This window comes from Rutidosis leptorrhynchoides, chromosome 2, assembly GCF_046630445.1.
Source record: "Rutidosis leptorrhynchoides isolate AG116_Rl617_1_P2 chromosome 2, CSIRO_AGI_Rlap_v1, whole genome shotgun sequence".
Lineage (NCBI taxonomy): Eukaryota > Viridiplantae > Streptophyta > Magnoliopsida > Asterales > Asteraceae > Rutidosis > Rutidosis leptorrhynchoides.
In genome coordinates, this window is record NC_092334.1 from 82,941,383 (window position 1) to 82,956,554 (window position 15,172).

General features: G+C 35.1%; 3 protein-coding genes across 3 annotated transcripts; 2 read left to right on the plus strand and 1 right to left on the minus strand.

Moving 5' to 3' along the window:
• The first annotated feature begins 1,066 nt into the window (after positions 1–1,066).
• On the plus strand, positions 1,067–4,810 carry LOC139891088 (uncharacterized protein At2g24330-like). Its single transcript, XM_071874014.1, has 6 exons — positions 1,067–1,295; positions 1,410–1,654; positions 2,308–2,452; positions 2,605–2,714; positions 3,190–3,589; positions 4,251–4,810. The coding sequence occupies exons 2-6, from the start codon at positions 1,418–1,420 to the stop codon at positions 4,592–4,594; spliced, it is 1,236 nt and encodes a 411-aa protein (XP_071730115.1). The 5' UTR covers positions 1,067–1,295; positions 1,410–1,417; the 3' UTR covers positions 4,595–4,810.
• Positions 4,811–5,581: 771 nt separating this feature from the next.
• Positions 5,582–8,028, plus strand: LOC139891089 (transcription factor IIIA-like). Its single transcript, XM_071874015.1, has 6 exons — positions 5,582–5,754; positions 6,063–6,197; positions 6,681–6,960; positions 7,056–7,288; positions 7,382–7,525; positions 7,617–8,028. The coding sequence occupies exons 1-6, from the start codon at positions 5,620–5,622 to the stop codon at positions 7,794–7,796; spliced, it is 1,107 nt and encodes a 368-aa protein (XP_071730116.1). The 5' UTR covers positions 5,582–5,619; the 3' UTR covers positions 7,797–8,028.
• Positions 8,029–8,331: 303 nt separating this feature from the next.
• LOC139888026 (increased DNA methylation 1-like) lies at positions 8,332–12,947 on the minus strand. Its single transcript, XM_071871061.1, has 9 exons — positions 12,862–12,947; positions 11,026–12,335; positions 10,823–10,943; positions 10,536–10,618; positions 9,455–9,699; positions 9,268–9,354; positions 9,018–9,117; positions 8,662–8,851; positions 8,332–8,578 (listed from the first exon to the last, which is right to left on the minus strand). The coding sequence occupies exons 2-9, from the start codon at positions 12,283–12,285 to the stop codon at positions 8,388–8,390; spliced, it is 2,277 nt and encodes a 758-aa protein (XP_071727162.1). The 5' UTR covers positions 12,286–12,335; positions 12,862–12,947; the 3' UTR covers positions 8,332–8,387.
• Between the last annotated feature and the right edge of the window lie 2,225 nt (positions 12,948–15,172).

Consider the following 15,172-nt stretch of genomic DNA (forward strand, 5'->3'; position numbering starts at 1 on the left):
GATTTCGAACATAGTTATGATTTTTATTATTGTTATGGTAATTTTCATGATGATGGTTTTGGCCAATATGGCCACTACCTTGTCCACGCCCTCGTCCATGTGCATTTCTTCAATTATTATTATTATTGTTAATAGCATTAGCTTCAGGAAATGCTAGCGCACCGGTAGGACGAGATTCTTGATTTTTCATCAGTAATTCTTTATTAACTTCTGCAACTAAGAGATAAGTTTGAAGTTTGGAAAAAGTTTTATAATTCTGCAATCTTAAATTTTCTTGCACAGTTATGTTTGCAGAATGCATTGTGGAGAAAGTTTTCTCCATCATATCAGCATCACTTATTTCTTGACCACAGAATTGAAGCTTTGAACGGATCTTAACATGGCCGAGCTGTATTCACTTACCTTTTTGAAATCTTGGAACCTTAGATTTCTCCATTCTTCCCTCGCAACTGGGAGTAATATTTCCTTTTGATTATCGAATCTACTCTTGATACTTTCCCATAAAACATGTGGATCTTTGATAGCGAGAAACATATGTTTTAAGGTGGTATCAATATGTTTGCGAATAAAAGCAATTGATTTTACTTTATCTTGATCGGAACAAGTATTGTTTTCTTTTAAAGTTTTTAGAATACCCAATGATCCAAGATTTATTTCTACGTCCATAACCCATGATGTGTAGTTTGTTCCCGATACGTCTAAGGCATCAAACTCAAGCTTTGATAAGTTTGACATTTTCTTGATTAGTGACGTGTGCTTGCTTAGATAAACCTTGATTATACGGAGCACTTCGTGCTGATAACATGTTATAATTCAGTAGGCTTATAACTACCTTTAGTGGCCTGGTTCTTGACTGTAGACTAATAAGTATATAGAGAGAATATGATAGAAGTATGTGTTTTATATATGTTTTTAGTGTGTGAATTATGAACTCATAACACACATATTTATACTAAAAAAAATCTACTATACAATATCTGTATATATAATTATAATCTATACTAATAATAAAATTAGATTATAGATATAGATATCGAGTTTTATAACATTTACAACATATACTTGCAACCGAAGAGATTCAAGATACGCGTTTCCACTTTCCACACCGTTTGCTACACTACGCCTTTCCGACCAACACATTCACAACTCAATTTCCCGGCTAATTCTATCTGCTCTTTCAATTTTCAATCGATTCAACCAATAATCGTGATCAGTTCCGATTCAATTACAACCGATTTTCGTGTTCAATTTCATCCACATAATCTGTACAATTCGCGCCATCTACAAAGTATCCGGTACGTAACGTATTTGCTCGTTAGGGTTCTGATACGATATAAGCTAATTCGTTGTACAATTACATGATCCGATTTCATTTTTTGAAAATAACTGTATGATTATAATCTGATTAGATAAATTGATGGCTGAAGAAGAGAAACCGGTAGATGGAGAACAGAAGAAGAAGAAGACGAGAAAGAGTATTTGGAGTAGATTATGGAATGGATTGTTTAGGTTAAATTTTCATGGTGATGATTTTGAAAAACGGTTGAAATATATATCTAAAGAAGAAGCTACACTTGTTGCTAGGATGAAACGCAGATCGTCCAATTGGAGATCAACTGCTAGGAATCTAATTGTTGCTTCTGTTTTCCTTGAGGTGATTTTAACCATTATTATTATTATTTTTTAATTATATACAGAAATTGATAGTCATGTTATGGATTGTATGATGTGGATGTCTCGTTATCAGTTCATTAATGGCATGTAGATATAAGTTAGAGTTGGAAAGGTGCATTTGTTACTAGTTTGGCACAGAATTTGTAAAATTTGGAGTTGCATTTGGTATTTGTATTTGTATTTGCTTGCTGTGTGGTTATATGAGACACAGTATTTCAAATTACTTTAAAAAGTGGTTAAAGGATGTCATTTGCAAGTAGTTGAGTGAAGGTTTACATTGTGTACTCATGAAGTAAATTTGTTATTAATTTGAAATTCAGAAATATTGCTTATATAACGCAAATTGGACCTGTTGACAACAATGCTCTGTGGATAAGTAGATGGATTTGTTCATTCAATATGAACTGGAACAACTTACTGTAAAGGATGATTATACTTAAGAGATATCATTATAAAGTTAAAACATGGTAAAATGGTGCAAAATACATCTCCCCGTTAGTTTTAGCTTGATTCATATTACATGAGTGACGAGTATCCGTAACGAATAAATTGCTTGGTGAAATTAAAGCATAAATAACTGTTCCTTTATTCAGGCTCTTTTTTCTCCACATGTTAATTTTATATGGTTTGCAGGTGATAGCATTGGGTTATGCTATAAGTACAACAAGAACCGTGGGGTTGGACTGGCAAATGAGGGCATTAAGAGTTCTACCTATATTTCTTTTGCCTGCTTTATCATCGGCTTTGTATTGGGCACTTTTTAGCTTTACGAAAATGCGTAAGTTTCAATATTTGTTACATGTGGAACATAACACATGTTAATGACGCTTGTTATTATTTGTAAATAAACTTTGTTATGCTCCTTAAAAGTTTCTTCAAACCATCTAAAATTTTTTATTAATTATTTTTCACTTTTGTTATCCTCTATAGGTGATAGCAGAGATCAGAAAACTATAGACAGGCTTCGGGCTGAAAGGCAAACAAAAATTGATGAACTTAAAGAGCGAACTAATTATTATATTACTCAGCAACTTATTCAGGTACAGCTTTGATCTACCATGTGCCATAAACAAGGGATGCACCCTAGGGCGACGGGCACGGGTTCTTAGTACCCGCGACCCGCCCGCCAAGATTTTTCTTTGCCCGCGGGTACCCGTTTACCTGCCAACGGGTAAAATTTGCTGCCCGTACCTGCAACCTGCGGGTTCAATAAATGTGCACTTTAACTAATTTTTAGTCACGGATACCCACTACCCTCGAGTTTTACCCGCGAATAATTATGAAAATACATTAAAACATTTAAATTATATAATAAATAATAATATATAATTAAGTATATGTATGTGGGTAAACGGGTATTCCCGCGGGTAGCTCAAACGGGCATCACGGATTTACGGGTCGGGTTTTACCCTCGGCGGGTATGAAATAACCGCGACCCGCCCGCGACCCACCTAAGTTTTTCGTTTTTTGGCCAAAAATAAATAAAAAAATGAAATAACTTATATGTTTTTGCAGAAATATGATCCTGACCCGGCAGCCAAGGCGGCTGCTGCATCTGTACTTGCATCCAAATTAGGTGCAGATTCAGGATTAAAAGTGTCCCTTGTTGGGGATGAATTGCAGCAATATAATGAAGCTACAGGTAAGAGTCATGATGTTGAACACGTGAAATCTAGTGGTTTGAGGAAAAGAAACGCATCAGAAGCTATGTCTAAAGGAGGCAATGATATTGAAATGATTCAGCATGTGGAAAATGAGGTTTCTTTACAAAATCAGGTTGTTGTTGAGCATCATAACCCTGCAGATTTTGGGTCTCAAGATGGGGGTTGGCTTGCTCGACTTGCCCAGTTACTTGTTGGAGAGGACCCCTCACAATCTTACGCACTTATATGTGGCAATTGCCATATGCATAATGGTAAGTAAATATCATCTTTATGTTTTTTTAACCCGATCCTTTTATCCAACTTGTTCAGAGAAGTTAACAGATGTTGCAAAATGGGTGGGTTGGGCAGGTTGCACGTGAGTCAAAACATATTAGTTTGTGTGGGTGATTGGGTTGGCCCGCTTTGTTATCTTTTTTGATGATGTAAGTGTGGTTACAAATTTTATTGATTGTAACAATATTTTAAATTCTATAAAATAAACTTCTATGGAGGTTCTTAAGTATGACTATTTAAATAATGTGTTTCAACTTGTTTATCTTCTAGGAACTAGAGTTGTAGTTATTGGTTTATTTTACCCGGTAGAGATAAATCATAACCCAAATCAACATGTTCATATGTAAATTGATCGAATTGGCCACCTTAAAAATGACGTTAGATTATATTGGGTAATAAAGTATTAATTGCCAAGTTCATAGCTGTTCCTTTGGTCTAACATGTTCCACTTTAGAATGTCCCATGTACTTTGCAATATCTCCATCTTTAAGAAGTTTAGATTTAGACTGATATGCCTAAATCAAATATTGCAGCTTTAACTGAATACATGTTCTTTTATAAATATTTTTTTTTTTTTTTTTTTTTTTTTGAACATAATGATGATGATGATGATGATAAGTGAATGTGATATAATTACAGGTCTTGCAAGGAAGGAGGATTTTCCTTTCATTACATACTATTGTCCTCGTTGTCATGCACTGAACAGACCAAGGAACTCAAGCCCCAGATCTCCACGTACAAGCACCCTTGCCGCTACATCTCCGACAATGCAAGGTGCCGTTGTTAGTGGATCCTTGAACTCATCACCTATAAGCAGTCCTGTGGCAGATGGTGTGAATACGAATGAGAAAGTATCTGCTACCAATAGTCCTCATGTGGCAGATAGTGTGCATATGAGTGAGAAAGTATCTGCCTCCAACAGTCCAGTGGGTGAGGTGGAAGAAAGTGAAAATGTGGTCGGTGAGGATACTTTGAGTCAATAAATGTGTCGCATATTGGGTAATCTTTCAACTCCCTTAATTATGCTCTTGTTATGGCTGCGTGTGGTGTTGTGGAAGATTTGTAATGAGTTGTTTTTTTTTTTTTTTTTTTTTTTTTTTTGTCTTGAATGATCGTGGATATATATGTTTATGGTAGGAGTGAGTAGAGGATACTGTTATATGAAAAGGTCACACATATTTCTTATTTGTGCTGAGCCCTTATTATCTTGTTAAGGGATTGGACTTTGGAGTTGCAATTCGAGCAAGTAATTTTGGTATATGATTTTAATATTTTGTTGACATCTCTTGCTCCAAGGTGCCGTGAGATTGGGTTTGAACCTTTTCCCGGATAAAATTTACTTTAGGATGAACAAATCAATAGAGGGCATGAATAAAGTTACAAGTTTAAGCATATGCATATAAAATTAATTGCACTTCCACACCAGTAACGCAATAAATTTCTCATTTTAGATAGCATAAATAATACAGAGTAAATCATGTAAAACGCTAGTGATTGGAGTTCAATGTAGATCTGAAGGTAGTCAGAATAATAGATTGATGAAATATATTAAGACATGCTAGTGGATAATGGTGAAAAATGATCACAAAATAATTCAGTTATGGCGCATGTTTAAGTAAAATTAATTGACCTTGTCAAGTAAATTACAAAAATATATTATCCGTTTGTCATCATTGTATAGTGTAAATAATACTACGTAATAAGTAAAAAGTGTAATCCTTTTGTGGTCACGGAGCTTCACCTGCAATGACTTTGGACTGGCCTTATAGCGGATAATCGTAGTGGAATTGGTCGCTCACAAAGCGGATCGGAAACTCTAAGTATGAAAGGGAAAAAAAAAAAAAAAAACGCTCGTCATCTCTACACCTTGTTTAATTAGCCCAAATTTGTGGCCCAAAATCTGGCCCGCCTAATCATACAGACACAGCTCAAAACCCTAGCAACTACGGAGTAGTTAAATAGCGCAGCTTTAATTGAAGCAGCCATTTTTCACACACGATCTCATAAAATGGGTGAAGAAACGACGGAAACATCGAGAAAAATTCCTATTTTCAGAGACGTAAGGCGTTATAGCTGTGCATATTGCGGTATTGTTCGTTCGAAGAAAACTATCATTACTGCTCACATTCGATCTCATCACCAGGTTCGTGTTTACTGGTTGTTTGTGTTTAAAATATAAAAAAAAAAAAAAAAATAGTTTAAGCTGCTAAACTGTATGTCAATTGATTAGAAGCATGATTTGTATCAAGATCTTTTGATTTCAGATAAGATTGATTGGACGCAGATTAGGTTCTGTTTGTAGTCTTTGTTGAATGTTAATTACTGTTTATAGATATGATTATATAAGAATGCGTTTACGTTTATAGTACTGAAATTGTTGACATCAAGGTGTTAAATGTTTTAGTTAGTTTTTTTAGATTTATAATTATAAATTGTTTGCTGTAATTTTAGGATCAAATTGAAGATGAAGGAAGTGATTGTGAAGAGGATAAAAGTGAAAAGAAGGTTAATGTTTGTGAAGAATGTGGGGCTTGTTTTCGAAAACCTGCTCATATGAGGCAGCATATGCAAAGCCATTCATTTGAGGTATACTTGAAGCCTTCATATATGTACGCTGTTTATTTCACTATTTGTTTATTTATGCTTTTTGATTGTTGATGATTTATTGCTGTTTAGTTAATGGTATTATGATGGATATTGTTTTGTGAAGCATTGGATCCCAATGAAGAACTCCAAAATGTGAGACCTTGATTGGATTAGTATCAGTAAGGGAGACCTTCTGAGAAGCTCCATCAAGTTAGCCTCAATTCACGCCCGAATTCGAATTTGATATTGTTGCGTGATGCGTTGGATCCCACCAGAGAACTCCAAAATGCGAGACCTTGTTTGGATTAGTACCAGGAAGGGGGACCTCCTGGGAAGCTCCATCAAGTGAGCCTCATTCACGCGCTGATGCTGATGTTACGAGGTTCTAAGATTCTTTCATTTTGTGTCACAAATTGTTATACATGTTATCAGTTGTCATGAAATTAGGGTTCATATGTTGTTTAAACGGTTCTCTTTTTGCAGAGGCCCTTTATTTGTCCTGTTAACGACTGCAACTCCAGTTACCGTAGGAAAGATCACTTGACTCGTCATCTTATCCAGCACCAGGGTAAGGTTTTTGACTGTCCAAACGAAACCTGCAAGAGCAAGTTTACAACCCGAGGTAACATGACAAGACATGTAAGAGAAATGCATGATGAATGTGATGATACTAATGTTAAGAAGCAGCATGTTTGTTTGGAACCGGGGTGCGGAAAAGTTTTCGAATATGCTTCCAGGTTAAGAAAGCATGAGGATTCGCATGGTGAGTTTGTGGCTGTAGCTTGCAAAGTTGACTAGTCTTTTGTTGTTGGTCGTATTTGATTCATTTTGATGAGGTTAATTTGTTAATTATTGCAGTTACATTGAAAACAGTTGAAGCTTTTTGCGGAGAACCTGGTTGTATGAAGTATTTTACAAACGAGCAATGTCTAAAGGCTCACATTGATAGTTGTCATCAATACATTAATTGTGAAATATGTGGTGGAAAACAATTGAAGAAGAATATTAAGCGCCATCTTCGCACACACGAGAAAGTGGTTAAAGAAAGAATCAAATGCAGTTTTGAAGGATGCACCCTTGCATTTTCAACGGTAATAGTCTTAAATCATTATGTGAACCAAATGTTTTGATAATAAAAATAAAAAGAGTACAACAATCTGAAGTGTGAATTATGTGAAAAACAGGTTTCTAATCTTCGAATGCATGTAAAGGCTGCTCATTTACAACAAAGGCCTTTTGTCTGTAGCCATTCGGGGTGTGGAATGAGGTTTTCGTACAAGCATGTGCGAGATAACCATGAGAAATCTGGGGTTCATGTTTACACACTGGTATTATTTTTTATAGAAAGTGATATAACTGTCTTATTATATATCTTAATTAATAGGTCGTGACATAATGGATCGTTATTGGTTATTATAGGGGGATTTTGTTGAAGCTGATGATGAGTTTCAATCGAGGGAACGGGGTGGTAGGAAAAGGAAACTGCCTGCAACAATAGAGACCCTTATGAGAAAGAGAGTACTTCCCCCTAGTCAATTTGATGGATTGCAAGGCTCTGACTACATCTCTTGGTTGCTTTCGGGTGGTGAAGAAGATTAGTTACATTTTAGATTATATTTTATATTTTATATATATACTTATTACTACGTATTACTCATATTATACTTATTATCTAACATGATGTACAATCCTAAGTCTTCATAGTATGCTGCTCTGCAAAACAAGTATATCCTAATGTTGTTTATAGTAGAGTTTTGGTGTCACACTTTATATGAAATTGGTATTGTTAAACTTAAAGTATATGATGTATATGTGTATCTGTATATTGTTTTATCACCAGTTCACGACTAAATAGCATCATAAATTAATGTTAACTTCGATTGATTTGTCAATCATTCTAATCGGATAATTTTAGTTGTCCTCATCAAAATTCTAACAGTTTGTTGAGTGATATCGAACGCATCACATCTAAACTTATTTTGTAATATTAATCCTAACAACCCAATATTTACTATGCTTTGTAAAACTAAGGAAATAAGCACTTGCATGCTTTCAGTATCTGCTGATAATGTTTCTTGCTCAGATTGCAAAATTTGGCTACTGTGCCTCTACCATAAATTATAAATATGTACAACCTAATTGCCTATATGTTCATGGCGAAACATAAATCTTTTTTTACATAGCTATCTATCACTTTACATCACAGACCATTTCACATGGCATGCCTTCAAATCTCGAGTAGTGTTCTTCACTTGAGAGCCTCCTAACATCATTTGGGTTTGGGTCTTTTTGCAACAACTCCTTGCAGCCAATACTTATAATCCTACCTTCTTCAACATCACATTTTGGATGTGAAGTTATGGCTTCCATTGGAGTATCATCTATTTATGAAATAAAAAGAATTCAGGGTTAATAGAACATAGTAACATTTTTTTACAATTGTTGAAGGTCAAAAAGAGTTTACTCTGGGTCGACTCTTGGTACATGGGCTTCTTGAGCCATACTGTTCCCGGGAAGACCATCATGTTGACTGTGTTCAAATTTTTCTTCTCTTCGGGTTCCAAATGTGTAAAGCCAAAGCTGTTGCACCATGTATCAACTAAGTCGGGGATCGCTGACAGCACCAGTTTCTCGATCTTCAACAATTTCAGCAGCTAAAGATATAAAGATTAGCTTAAAATGGTATACATGAAGTCATATTTGACACTAGCTACCAATTGAAAACTTCTAATTATTTGAACAAAAGTGGCTTAATGTCAACCTGACTGACACGCCCCGCCCATTTTGACCCTGCTACTAGTGATAAAGATTCAGATGTACCTCTTCAATAGCGGTCATGAGACGTCTACACATTCCCTGACGCTGATATTTGCTGGATGTTGCAATGAGGGGCAGTTCTGCAACTTTTTCCCCATGAATCCTGAATCACAATGCAAACATATCATATGATATCATCAGTAATGATTTAACCTTATAATACCGGACTAAAATATGTCACTGAAAATAACCGAAAGATAAGAACGGGAGTCTAATACGGTGAAATTGCAATGTAAACTTGTACAAGAAGTACCTTATGCATGCTACACATAGTAACCTGTCATCTTTCTCCAACACCATTGTGTAGAATCCCTCATAATCAAGACGTGCAATTTCTGATCTGTAAACACAATTTAGCAAAATAATTTTGCTCAAATGTTAGTAATGTAATGAAGTGATAATTTAGAAAGTAAAAGTTACAAACAGAAAGAGTAACTCACCCTAGATTGTAGAGTACTTGGGGTATCATATCGATGCCAGTTTTCGGATCCACCATTGGAAGAAAACACTCTTCCATGATTGTAACGGCAACTGCTAGTTTAAGATTACATTCCACTTCAAGAGCTACAAAATGTTGACCAGAAAGAACATTTTGGTCAACATGAGTGCACCTCAGAAGCGTCCATGAAAAACCATCAGATATCGAATTCATAAGTCCAACACGTGACTCAAGTCCTGTGTGAATCTGCAAAATAATGAATACCAAAGACCATTGAAAAAAACTTCAAGAAATCGTGGCCTGAATGAATGTGCTTTTATTGGTAGATGCAAGAAGCGACAATTTGACCCAAGAATGTGTAAATTCTGGTTGGGTTTTATATAAAGTGAGCCAAACGGTATTTATAGCTAAAATGAAACGGGCCAGATGGTCAGATATTTAAAACCAGCTACAACTTGGCCTAAAGTCTATTATAATGACACCTTGACATAATGACACCTTGACATTTATTTTCAAAGATTGAGATTAATATTGTAATGACAGTAGTGTTTCGTAATTATAATAAAAATGCACTTGTTATTATTGTTGTTTAGAGTTTAGATAATTAAATAAGAAACTGTTTGCAGGTCCACCAGATCTGACCATCTTGCCACCTTAGGTTCAATCCAATCCAATTTATATTGACAAAATTTCACGGATGGTCCATGTGGTCTATACTAATGCAGTTCTGGTTTCCGCCCTAAAGCGCGCGTGTGCGTGGAAAATGATCTGGTGGGTGGGTTATTCACCCGTTAGTGATTCCAAAAACTTGCCTTAAAAAAAAGATTACACTCATAGTCTTTATGTTTTTTTTCCCGTCAAGGATGGTCCCTGTGGTTTGTACTTGAATCACCGGTTTTTGCAACAACAACTTGAATCACCGGTGGTCCCAGTCCCAATTTTTAACGCAAAAGATAACTAGCCCAGGACAGGGACCGCCGGGACCATCGTTGACGGAAAAAAACAAAGGGACCATGAATGTAATCTGATACAAACCACATGGACCATCCATGAAATTTTGTCTTAAATATTGCATATTTTACCTCCTTACAGCGTTCACCACAGAACCAGGTAGAAGATACTGATACACTTCCAAGTTTCTTCACCCTCACACATTCCTCATGATCTATCATACAAGATCCACAATTGTCAGCAACACACATGGGTTAGTTATGAAAAAAAAAAAATGAGATGTTTACATTCTGATAATTGTTGCAAAACAAAAATAACGAAAAGGCAAACTTGAAATCTGAAAAATGCAACCAGAACTAAATTTCAAATGTCATGTCATCTACACAATTAGCATGTGTAGTTAAGTGCAGATTATTACATTTATGTTTGCACTGGAAGCATTTGAGTACACCCGATGTTGACGTCTCGTTGTTACCAACGACGTTCCCGCAACTCCGGCAACAGCAACTCGAACAATACCAATCTCCTTCAGGTATCTCCTATATAAACAAAATCATAAAAATACTGATTATAAGATGTTGACTTAAACTATGAAAGTCAACTGGACACATCGCAACAAACCTGTACAGACAAGCATCCTTGATGAAACGTCGAAGGACAGTTATCACAACAAATCAACTCACCACCATCACCACACAGTCCACAGCTATCATCATTAGGGTCAAATTCGTCAATTTGTACCGTTCGTGTGGTCCCCTCTTTGACTTTATATTCACTTGACCAAGCTTCCAATTGGCACAAATTAAAAGATTTTCCAGATTCCATATAAAGATTCAAACACGGACAACTTAAACTGAACCCAGCATGTCTCTTAAACTTAGAGACTGAAAGCACATTCTCACAACACCGACACATAATACCATCTCGGTTAATTAAACCATCCTTGACCACCGTATTATCACGTGGGTTCCTGTACTGGATTACTTCCTTAATACTAATAACCCCAAAATCAATCAACCAAGATAGTACTGTTCTTACACCATGGCTAGAAAAACTCTCGTCCACGTTATTTGTACGCGGACGTAACCTGCAACTACCTTTACGGTTTTCGTACTTCTTCACAATTCTTCTAACTCGTGATTTCACTTTTTTACTCTTTTCACGTTTGACCGATTTCTTGAACTTTGACTTTTCCTTTCGGCCATTATATGAACAACGCGACGGTTTTCTGCAACGTTTATGTTTTTTATCCGTTGGTTTATTAGATGTTAGCTCAACGGGTTCAGTAGTAATAACTAAAAGCTTGCTTGAACGACTTTCTTGTGACGCAGGTGAATCATTAACCTTAATTACATTATTTACTTTTGAATTATTCATGTCAGAAGAACATAATCTACAATTTTTGGTATCCCCATCTCCAATATGTCGTTTAAGCAAATACGAACCGGATTTAATACCTTTTGCAGATGATTGAACTAGACGACACGTTACAATAGAATCCCGCTTACACAAACACGAGTCGACTTCCTTATCTAAATAAGATTTATCACTAGAATGTTCTAGATCTGACACCTTTCTTCTTTTAACTCCACTGAACTCTTCGGCATTTTCATCGTTGTTCGGAAGATTTTGCTGACTTGTCATAACTGAGTTGTCACTGTTAGATGGAAACGATACATTTTTGGGGTTACTATTGTCACTTGCGAAATGGATTTTTGCGGTTACAAGACAACTTTTGCTACTTGTGTTATCATCATGGCCGAGAAATACATCTTTGAAAATGTTGTTATCGTCTACCGAACCGTCAAAGCCGCCATCATGCAACTCACTGAGTCCTAGACTATAAAACATCTTTAAATACTTTTTGCTTTGACCCTTCATTATTAAGTCCCTTGATCATATACAATCACTACCAACAAAAGTTACAATACCTGCAGTAACACAAAATTTATATTAAGTTCATATCTGTAAACAAGTTTAACTAAAATTTGTGTAAAATAAAAAGCTTGAGCTTCATATATGTGATCTATTGTTAGATTATGAAATACTAATATTTAAGGAATTACACATTTTAACACACATCTGGACTATTTATTGCTGCCAAAAATGCAGATTTTGGTTATGGTTAAATATTCAATTGCAGCAATTAAGTACATTACCACTTAAAATAGTAGTAATAATTTAATTCATTAGCACTAATTAAAAATATTATCCAACCATAAACAAGTGCATTACCACACAATGAAATTAAATTGCTTATAACATTTTATCCATAATAATCATAATCCATAATTAATATAACATGAAAATTTGCAATTGTAATTGTGATTATGATACTAATAATAATTCAAACAAATTCCCAAATTCACCATAGAATTCAGCTAATAACAACAAATTATTGCAATGTACATTATTAAAAAAACAAATCATAAAAAAAGAAGAAGATATTAGAGATACCGTGATGATCAACATTCAGCAATCATATTTTGCAACGACATGCATCAAACAATCCAGGTGAGGATGATAAAACCTGAAAATAGGTTTATGGTGGATAAAATAAAAATAAAAATCAAAAATATAAAAAAGGAAGCAAAAACATTGGAATTGAAATGATCAAAAAAAGAGTAGTGAGCTGAAGAAGTGGCGGAAGGATTGGGGCTTTGGAATGACCGATTAATGCTCAACCCCTCTCAACACATGTCACTCATTCATCATGCTGCTGTCAATTTTGCACATTTTTTCATAATTACTTTATTACCTTACTATATTATTATATATACAGTCAATTACAATTACTTGAATTTCAAGAAAATTCATCGTTTTTTACATTAATATTATTACATATGTATGTATATGAATATGTATATGTAAAAATTGGCAAAATGAATTTATCAGTATAAATATTCTTCTACAAAGTAACAATTTGATATCTGAAATTGTAAATTACACATGGGTTGAATGGATTAACGATAGTGTAATATGTTATTTGACGATAAAGTGTTGGTGATAAGTTGACTTTTTATAAGGAATTTGCGTGGTTCGACTCCTTGTGTATCTCATCTATTTCATGAGAGTCGGAGGTTTTGAATGTTTATGTGTTTGAGCCTTGACCGGAAGAGCTTTTATCACAAGCGATCCTCGTATGATTTTATCGTAGGAGTTTTCTTTAGAGGGACGGTAGCACTGATTTTTCTCTTGAGGAGCGGTATGACTGTAATGATTCGTCTAAGGTAATGTTTAGGTGAGTGGGTTAGCGTTTGGACCCCGTCAGTGACTTCTAAGAATGCCATTGCCCATCAACCCTGACTGACATATGCAAATGGTGGATTTTTTTTAATGAAAACATGTGTTTTTAACTATGACTGTATAAAGGTCAAATTTTTGTGTCAAATATTTATATGGTGGTTTTGTAAATCTAATTGAACATTGAGTGGAGAAAAATAAATAGATAGTAAAAATCTTATTGGTTGGTTGAAAATCTCAAGAAAAATGTTGTTTTCGTTAAAACCATGACTAACGCTTCCAACTGTCGGGTTAACCGGAGTCACTTTCCATCAAGGATGTCCAACTCGACTCACAGATCAAATTGACGATGCGATAACATAAGCCTAACCGTCGTTAAAAAAGCAATTGAAATTACTAATATAACTCTAAACTTATCCAATTTATTTTAATTTTAATCCTAATTCTAGTTTCTAATTTAATGTTGAAAGAAATAAGATATTTTTTCCGTAAAAACATAAATTACTAAAAGCCAAAGTTACAATTGACGTTGACTCTAACTAGTCAACTTGGTTAGATCCTATTATTTACTTAAACATACAACTATTTAATAATTGTAAACATAACGTCGTAGCAATAATATGATACACAAACAACAAAACTAAGCACATTAACGACACAAACACATTGAAGCCACCATCACGAATCTTTTAAAATACATACAAAACAAATCATCAGCAGTCGTCGTTGGTGAGACATCAAATAAACTCATCGTCATCCTCAACAACAAATAAACCCAATAAACCGTCAAATCATCTAACTGTTTTCCAAACATCGACAACTAACACCAAAGGAATCCTCATAACATACAATAAACACTATAACCCAATACAAATAATCTCTTTAACCTATAATGCACTACCACCAAAGGAATCACCATAGATCGCCGCCAAATCTCAAAGTATCATCGGAGAATCCAAGAACATCTACCTCAAACTCAAATCCGTCGCCCACAAAAACCACGACCTAGCCATCAGATGGTAGCAAAGCCTCCTAATTAACTATGGATCTAAGGGCAGAGCAAAGATCGACAAAAACATCGCCGATCTCCATCAATGGAAGTCCGACGTCGAGAAAGAAGGAACTACCAGAATCAAGAGGAAGCGACAACCTTAAGAAGTGAGGAAAGGGAGGCGTTTTTTTCGTTGTCTTCCTCCTGGAACTTGGAACGGCGGGATCCAACCATCGTCCCACTCCCGACCAAAGTTTATGTATGTCGTTTTGACTTTTGTGTCGGCTAGCGACGTCGATATATTATTACTATAATCATTACTCTTTTCGTTTTTTTCACACTATTATTTATTTCGTTTTTTTCATACTATTTTTTATTTCGCTTTTTTGTTCTTCATTAATTTTGGCTGGAAAATTATACGGGTATTGAAAATTTTGTAGGTTTTAAAATAGTGTGGTTTTGCAAATTTCCATTAATAGACCCCACGCACACACACAAAAAAAAAAAAAAAAAACCACAGTAGTTTTTCCACGT